Here is an 8849-nt window from a genome sequence, read left to right on the forward strand (position 1 = left end):
ATGGAGGTCTATGTGCAAGCTTGGGAGGCCCATAAGGTGTTTGTGGCAGTCCATGGACGTGGTAGGATGTTGTCTATAAATGGTGTTTTGTGCTACTCTGTACTTTTAGATAACATATTTGTATAATCAGAATTGTTGATATTAGTGCTTAAGTTTGCTTTGCAGCTCCAATATTTTTAATCTGGTCCTCCCTTCTGTTGGATCTTCTATGCTTCAATCTGTGATAAGAAATCTCTCATAGCTTAGTTTTGTTGCATTCAAATTCCCTTCAAATTTATTGCTCATCGGAAATCTGCTTATGTATCATTGCTTGCTACAACTACCTTTTGACTTACAGATTTGAGTTCAAGAGATGATTTTTCCTGTTCTTTTGATACATAAGATATAAAATCAGTGTTTTGGAATTTGAACCTCTATATGGTCTTTATCGACCGAGAAAAGGCCTATGATAGAGTTCCTAGAGAGCTCATTTGGCATGTCCTAGGGAAGAGAAGGAGCTCAAGTAACTATGTGGATATAATTAAGGACATGTATGAGGGTGTGGTGACAAGTGTCAAAACCGCAGAGGGCCAAAGTAGTGAGTTTCCAATTACAATTGGGTTGCACTAAGGATCAGCTCTAAGCCCTTGTCTGTTTGCACTCATCATGGATGATTTAACCAGGCATATCCGAGATGAGGTCCCTTGGTGTATGCTTTTCGCTGATGATATTGTTTTGATAGACGAGACGGTGGAAGGGATTAACGTGAAGCTAAAGTTATGGAGATCGTGTTTGGAATCAAGAGGTTTTAAGTTAAGCAGAACAAAGACAGAATATATGATGTGTAACTTCAGCCAAACCAGGAGAGGTGATGAAGTGGTGAAACTTGAGGAGCAAGAGATACCACCAAGTGAATACTTTAGATACCTAGGGTCAACCATTAACAAAGAGGGTGATATAGAGGACGATGTTTCCCACAGAATTAAAGTAGGATGGATGAAGTGGAGAGGTGCATCAGGAGTTGTATGTGACAAACGCATGCCTATTAAGCTTAAGGGGAAATTCTACATGACAGTAATAAGACCAGCGATGATATATGGGGTGGAATGTTGGGCCGTTAAGAAGAGTAATATGGATAAGATGAGTGTAGCGGAGATCAGGATGTGCAACAAGACCAAGAGAGATAAAGTACGGAATGATTATATTAGAATCGAATTGGGAGTTGCACCAATCCAGGACAAGCTTTGCGAGAGCCGCTTGAGGTGGTATGGTCATGTCCAACGGAGACCCATGGATGCACCAGTAGGGAGGAGTGACCAAATTTAGTTTGAAGGAGCTAAAAGAGGTAGGGGCAGGCCTAAAATGACTATTGAAGAAGTGGTAAGAAAGGATATGCATGTAGTAGGGCTCGATCCTAGTATGATCGCGGATAGAGCTGTTTGGATGACAAGCACCCGTGTAGCCGACCCCTTATAGGGGGATGTTCCTGGGATGTTACTTTGACTACTGCTTAGACATTTTCCTTTATTAACTTTTATTTATCTTTTTTTTTACTTCCTTTTGCTCATTTTTCCATTTTAACTTTTTTACTCCCTTCTACTTCTCTTATTTCTATTACTGTCATGGCCTCTTCGGATCCATGTAGCCGACCCCATTTAGTTGGGATAAGGTTATGGTTGTTGTTGTTGTTGTTGTTCATGTGTTGGAATGACTTCTTAACAAACTGAAGTTCTCTGAGAACTGGGCAGAGCTGTCCAAAACATCTGGTTTTTTGGTGAACTTTTTGGCTCGGATTAGCTAATTATAACAATTATATGGCTTGATTTGGAATCTTTTTCGGAAAAAGGGTGATAGATTTCAGGTTTCTTGGTTAGTAGGTTATGAATAATTGGTCTCTTCATTGGTAGGTATTTATTAACTCAGTTGTTACTGATTAGGTCCTTGTTGATAGAGAAGCACATTTTCAAAAACCTTCCTTAATTTTATGGATTATAAATCTAGTAGTTTAGAATTTCGCAAACTCCCAACTCTTTCTTTGGAAATTAATTGTGTACTTAACTGGAAATAATTGGTAAGTGATTACTAGGATGGACTTTAAGTCTATAGCATTTTAGTTATCTTTCCAAAATGATAAGATAGCAATGAATTGCTTGCCTGTAAATAGCATAAGAAATATGTACCTTATGTAGCTTTTGACTCAGCTTGACCCAATGGTCAAATGTCGAACTGACCTGAGACTTTTTAAACATTGTAAAGAACTTTACTGTTGCATAGATGTGTGCTTTTCACATAATTATCAATTTGGCACGAGCTTCAGTTTCACCAGTAACTCTTACTTGCACTATTGCAATGGTTAAGAACAAGAGTAAAAAGCTGTCAGGCTGAATGCCCATACTTGGAATGTGTGTTACACTATTACCTGCGGTCTTATTACCTATTTTGGTCTAGCAAATTCATTGTACACTAGAATTTCTTGACTATATGATATGCTCTTAACTAGGCTCTGTAGCGAAGTCTTTGAGCACCAACTTTGTCCCTGTATTTGGCTAATTGGCTGTCAGTTTGGGTCCTTTGGGATAGGTGTGTGCTTAAATAAACCTATCTTCTGAATATCATCCTATAGAAATTGTATACTTAAGATCTTGATTGGTAAATCTAGATGTTGGGATTCCTTGCAGTTGAATGGTTTTTTTTTTTTTTGAAACCGGTACTTTGAAAGGTGAAGAAGTAGCTTTTGACTTGGGTTGACCCAATGGTCAAATGTTGAACTGACCTGAGCTGTTTCAGTTCTATGCCTAGGTTGGGTTTTAGGAAATTGTATAGAACTTTACTATTGCATAGATCTACTTCGAAAGGTTAAGATGTGACATAACACATCAACATGATTTAAAAACACAAATAAGTATGATAAATTAACTTCTTTTTGTGAATGGAGTAATAGTGGGGAAATGATTCTTAATAAAGATTGGTGGATCAGAAATGAAAGAAAAAACTTGTGTATCTTATCTCATAAGGTTAAGGAATTGTTACTGTAGTGGGCGTCTCAGTTCAAGGAGTTCGGGAGACAAGGTAAACAAGACAATTGGAGCAATTGGAGTAACTTTTTTGGTTATGACTAATACTTGTACTACATGAGGCTTGGTTGGATATATCTCATAATAGTCTTTCTTATCCCGCTTGATTCTGTATCAACTCTTCTCGGTTTGGAAAAAACTCTTCCACGAGTTTTTTTAAGTAATGCCGATTCATACATCAATATTCCATCTGAACAAAATTTTGGCATCTCTTGAACGGTAAGAAGGAATCCAACAAGTCAACAACTCTCCTACCCTTCTTGTCGAAGAAGTGATAGCTCTGCAGTTCGTCAGTATGATCCATAGCTTTGGTACCAATTAGTGAGGACTAATCCCTAACCTGAAAAATCCAGTGGGAGATTAGCTCAAACAGGGTCAGTAGTTGTAGGAATAGGAACCAGAAGATCAGAACAGATCAGTATAATATTTCAATTGATAGGCTAGTTTAACTGGCAGAACAGGCCTGCAAAATTTCACCAAAATCTTATTTCTGCTTCTGGTACCTTGATTCTGCATCAATTTTTCCAAAGTCTGATTTCTGCTTTTGGAATCTTGATCTGCATGATCAGCTCTGTTTGGTTTCTAATTTTTTTTTATTTATTATTTTCAGTTTTCTTGGTCAGTTTTTATCTCTTCCTTGATTGGTCAATTGGAAGATTTAAGATTCAGTTTTCTGTTTGGTTCCCTTTCTTAACTGATCTAATTTGGTTTCTACATTATTTTAATCAATTATTTGGATTAGAGGACTAAGGACTAGATATAAATATGTTTAAGGCCTAAAGGCCTCCCAAGATTTTGAAGATTAAAGCGTGCAGTTTTCTGATTTGGTTCTTTGGATTCAGTGGTGTTTACTTGGTGGATTCTGGCTGAGTCTCTGATGGATTCCTAGCCTGGGGTTTAGCCGTTTAGGTGGATTCCTAATCTGTTTATCTTCCATCTTTCTTTATCTCTGTTAGAAACTCAAGGTTAAATCTACTCTCTTACATACCCTGCAGCTATACTGTTCTTTTGATTCCTTAGTTTCATATCCTGCTACTATTACTAAGTTATGTGACTGTTTATTTGTCTGTTAATAGTTCTCTCTGAAGTACTATTTTGCATTCTGGTTCCTCCAATTGATCTATGATCAGTTTGTTCTTTGTTCAGGTTCTACTGCTACCTGTTAAGATCTGTTTTGATCTCTTTTTCTGCATTATAATAGCTTCCAAGATTTCTGATTCTTTCTTGATTTACTGCAGTTCTGTTTCAGTTCATTACGATTCCTTTTAGCAATAGGATGGATTGTTTGAGATTTCACAATCCAGTCATCAGATCTTGGTAAAATTTGGCAGGTCTGTTCTATAAACAGGACAGACCCATCGACCGAAGTTTGAGCTTCATCTGATCTGTTTAACCCTATCTGCTGATAAATTTCTGTTTTTTGGTTTTCATTCCTACATCTTGCAATCCTACTTTACTGATTTTCTATTAAAGCTATTCTGTTAGGAGATTAGAATACCTATTACAACCCGCCCACCCCCCCACCCCCCCCCGACAAAAAAAAGAAAAGAAAGAGGAAACACTTAATTCATGGCAAACTGTTGGTTTCACAGAGGTGTGTTTTTCCTGAAACGTGCAAGACTGCCTTCAATCAGGGTTGCAAATGTGATTGTAGAAAGCTAATTTCAAAAACCTCTTTGACAAATATGGAAATGTGTCTTTTACCGCCGTTAGTTTTCGACGGAAAAAATGGTAGTAGTCGCTTATGTGAGGGAAAAGGGGTAAGTAGTGTGGAGCAAGCTATTCCCCATTCCCCTCCCACATTGTTTCCTTGACGTCTGAACCTTTCAGCTTTAATATTTGGTGTCAGACAGATGAACTAAAAAAGAGAATGGATGGCGAAAGAAATTCCCTTCCATGAGTCCCCTATGATAATTGATAACTCATCCACAACATTGTTGTGAGAAATCGGAAGGAACCAGGCACAGGCTCTTCAAGGCTGCTAATTTGACTGCTCCATTTCTATCATAGTTTGAGAACTCGCGAGATCTCGCTGAGTTTCTCAGTTTTTGGAAAAGCCGAGACGAGACTGCCTGCAAGTCTCAAAAGTGCAATATCTCGGATCTCGGTTTTGACCCTTTTTTTCCACTTACCACTTAAATACCTTACCTAACTCGACAAAACTCGACATATCTCGGCGAGATCTCGGATCTCGGGTTGACCCAAAGTTGAGGCTTCGAGTTGGAAAAAAAAAATGCACCAACTCGGTGACTCGTCTCGGTTTTTCCAAGAGCCGAGTTGGTACCGAGACCCGAGTTTTAGTACCTTGATTTCTATCTTAGAGGCATGTCTATTAGCTTGGGACAGGATGGTTTAATAATCAAAGAGAATGGTACTAAGAACATCAACATTCTTGGTTACAAGTCCTGGGCCGCTGACTGAAACTCATAGGCCATTGGACCGAGTCCCCAGTGAGTTAAACACGTTGATCAGGATTGTATTGTCCCTGTGATTGCTTGCATCTACATGTCATCTAGACTTGTCTCACACACTAAAGATGGAAGAGAACCCTATTTGACAAGCAAATGGTTTCTGGAATGCTGTGAAAAAAGGGATGAACCCAATGTGCCAACTCTTACAAAGCGGCAAATAACTGGTTCTGCCCTTCAGTTGCTTCTAGGCAGGATTTTCAATTGCTTTCGCCGATTTACATTCTACTGTTCTACTTCTACTTCAAATTCAGTCTTAGTTAACTTGCTGGGACTAGCGTTGATTGTGACATCCTGAAACAGTTGTGGCACAAATGAGCACCCTTAATTCATTTGATTATGAAAAGAATGAGTTGGAGGGCACATGGAAATTTGTCAGTGTGGGGGGATTCTCTTTCATGGTGCCAATTGGTTTTAGAAAATAGAATTCCTGAAAACTTATTTCTACAAACTAGAAAGTTGCTAACTAATAATTACATTGGTGCTTATTGTTTAAAGGAATATAGGGCCCGAGATGGAATGGAATGGCTGAACAGTAGTTGGGATAAAGTTTAGTTGATTATAGCATATCCATGATGAGAATCTTATACTTGTTGAAAAACCCTCACATAACCCAAGATTCAAGGTGGGAGATGTCACCTCACATGAGCCTCACATTTAGGTGCAGGCTTTAAGGGGTTAAAACCTCTTATACTATGATGAACCTTTTTTCCTGAAGACTCTACTCAACTAGACTGGACTGGACTGTGTTGACCATAAAGTGACAGAATCCATTCTAACTTTTTGACAGCTTCAGGCCCATTAGAGTGGTCAAGTAGGGGTGGAGCTTGCTTGTCATGGACCTTTCCCTGCAGACTGGACTGAAACTAGACCCTGAGAACTATGGACCATAGAGTGATGGAGTCCATTCTAATCTTTCAACAGCTTCAGGCCCAAAAGAATGGAAATTAAAGGTGGTTTTTAGATTCTTATCAGTTTGGATTCTTGATCTTTTTTTTTTTTTGGTTAATATAAGTTCTTTTTCTGTTGCTGATCATTAGAAAAGGAGAAGAAAAATCTCAGATGAGAAAATTGCTTTACTATATATTTGAAATTAAATTTATGTGCCAGAGTGGAGAGAACAGACTACAAGATTTACTGAGGTAATGAGATGGTTCAATAGCCTTTCTAATGTAGTCCTAGGTTGGTAGGAGTCCAACTAGGAGCCAATCAACCAGGATCTGCTATGAACAGTAATTCGGGTAGGCCAAAAATAAGTGTTTTGGTCAAATGAGGGTTAGGGTTTAATGGGGCCTAGGGTTTGATGGTAGGGTTAAGCTAAGTTGATGTAGGGGAGTCTATCAATGAAGGTCCTTAGATGTTTTGATATAGGGAAGGATGTAAACTTGAATAGGTTAGGGTTAGGGTTAGGGTTTCAAGTTTTTAGAAAGAGTAAAATAGGGGAATCTAGGGTTTAGAGTGGGTGGATGGGGCTAGGGTTTGGATCGAGTGCTATAGGGGCAGAGAGGGTAATTCGGCTCTGGTTTGGTGAGGTTTTAATAGGTGGATTGGTCTGTGCAAGTTTTAGGTTATGGGAAACTTAAAATAAACAAGGAGCAATGCTAGGGTTTGGGCAGTGAGAGGATTAGAAGAAGAATTATTGGGGATGGGGATGACTCAACTCACTGTTGTTACAGAATTTCCTTGGCAGCAACTTGTTTGATTGTAGATCTTGAATAAAAATCGAATCTTGAATTGAACTTGAAAGTAGGGCTTCAAAAGAACCAAGAGAGCTTGAAGGGACCCTCCGGGCTTCACACCGCAAGGTGTCGATTAGATCAAACACCAATCCCACCAGTCTTGATCAAACACAAGACAAATCTTCAATGGAAGAGAGCATCAAAATTCGTGATCAATACTTGCCCCCCTTACAACCTTATATAACAGACTCAAAATAGACTCCTACACTAAAAAGGAAAGGCCCAACCCAATCCTTAACCTAATAGGTAATCTAAACTGACTAGAAAACTGAAAATACTGAAGGAAATAGACTCAGATCATGGCTGGATTTGTGGAGTCCTAATCCCGCCCAACTTGAATAGTTACATGACCACTTAATCAAGTCACATGATCACTTAAGTGATCACATGACCATTAATTACATAAAAATAAAACTAAGTAGGGAATCCCGTATGCAACCCAATTACCCATATTTTAGGCCCATAAAAGTGGCCTATTACATACAAAATCCATGGGATCAAAGGCCCAACATGTATATAACCCAACCGTACACTTATTCCTAAGCAAACAAGCTCTATTTGGTGATGAATCTGCCTCACTTTCGCTTTGTACCTTAGTAACCTTACGAATAAAGTCCACTCACAATATGATATTTTTTGTTTAATCGGTGAGACTAGTGGAAGTGCATGTGGTTGACTATTTCCAATCATATTGGTATTTGGTCTAGATGTTTAGTCGTAGGTACTGAGATTAGATGCTGCATTCTAGTTTTATTTTTTCATGCATGAATTTATCCTTCATAGCACAAACTGGTAGGTTGAAGGTTATGTATAATGATGATCTCTTGTCGCTGTCCTATTTTTGTTTTTCTCCTATCGACTTTAAGAATTACCTAACTTGTAAGAGGCTTGTGCTCAGTAGTACAATTAACCCCCCACTATATTGTCTTGTATCATGTAACCACTTAATCTGTTTAACTCCTATTTTTAGTTAAACTAATAAGCAAGAAATATGAGAAGAACCAAGATGCATCTGAGTGTTGATAATAATTATCATCACAGCATGTCTGCTTTTGTCTGGTTTTAAGTTTTTTATTGCTCTTGAATTTTTTTTTTATATGTTCCTTAAATCTATTAAATTAAAAATCTTCTTCTATCTGGGTTTTCATAGCAGGCCGGAGCCGTAACAGGCGATGCTCACAATGTTTACTGGAAAAATGAAAATGGAACTTCAGGAATCCAAAATAATGTCAATCCAATGCCATCATACTTCCAAATGCCTTTGAATCCAAATCCACTTCCATATGAGAGCTCCCAGGATCAGCAGAAGATTGCTTGTCCTCAGGGTTCCAATCTACAATATTCTACTATCAGTCAGGTCCCTCAGAGCCAGGTTCCTCAGAATTATCAGCCACCCTTGCAAACCTTTCCATCTCCGGATACACGTCGGGTAAGCAAACTGCAGGTTCCAACAAACCCTAGAATTGCTTCAAATTTGGGCTTGAACTTGCCAAAAACCGATAAGGATAGCTCTACAACCAATGCAGCAGCAAAGCCAGCTTATATCGGTGTCTCAATGCTGACGTCTAATGACAAAGTGCCCTCTCATG

The 8849-nt window shown here is 38.6% G+C and overlaps 1 protein-coding gene across 4 annotated transcripts in view; it reads left to right on the forward strand.

Annotated features, from left to right (window-relative positions):
* LOC122643508 (SAC3 family protein A-like) overlaps window positions 1-8849 on the forward strand; it is a 35009-nt gene that overhangs the window by 1353 nt on the left and 24807 nt on the right. For 3 of the 4 annotated variants that reach the window (XM_043837126.1, XM_043837136.1, XM_043837140.1), the window contains one exon: window positions 8411-8849. This exon is cut by the window's right edge and continues 23 nt beyond it. In XM_043837126.1, coding sequence (XP_043693061.1) covers window positions 8411-8849 — 439 coding nt within the window. The remainder of the gene's footprint in view (window positions 1-8410) is intronic. The other variant, XM_043837131.1, reaches the window with a different exon arrangement.

Source organism: Telopea speciosissima, chromosome 1 (genome assembly GCF_018873765.1).
Source record: "Telopea speciosissima isolate NSW1024214 ecotype Mountain lineage chromosome 1, Tspe_v1, whole genome shotgun sequence".
Lineage (NCBI taxonomy): Eukaryota > Viridiplantae > Streptophyta > Magnoliopsida > Proteales > Proteaceae > Telopea > Telopea speciosissima.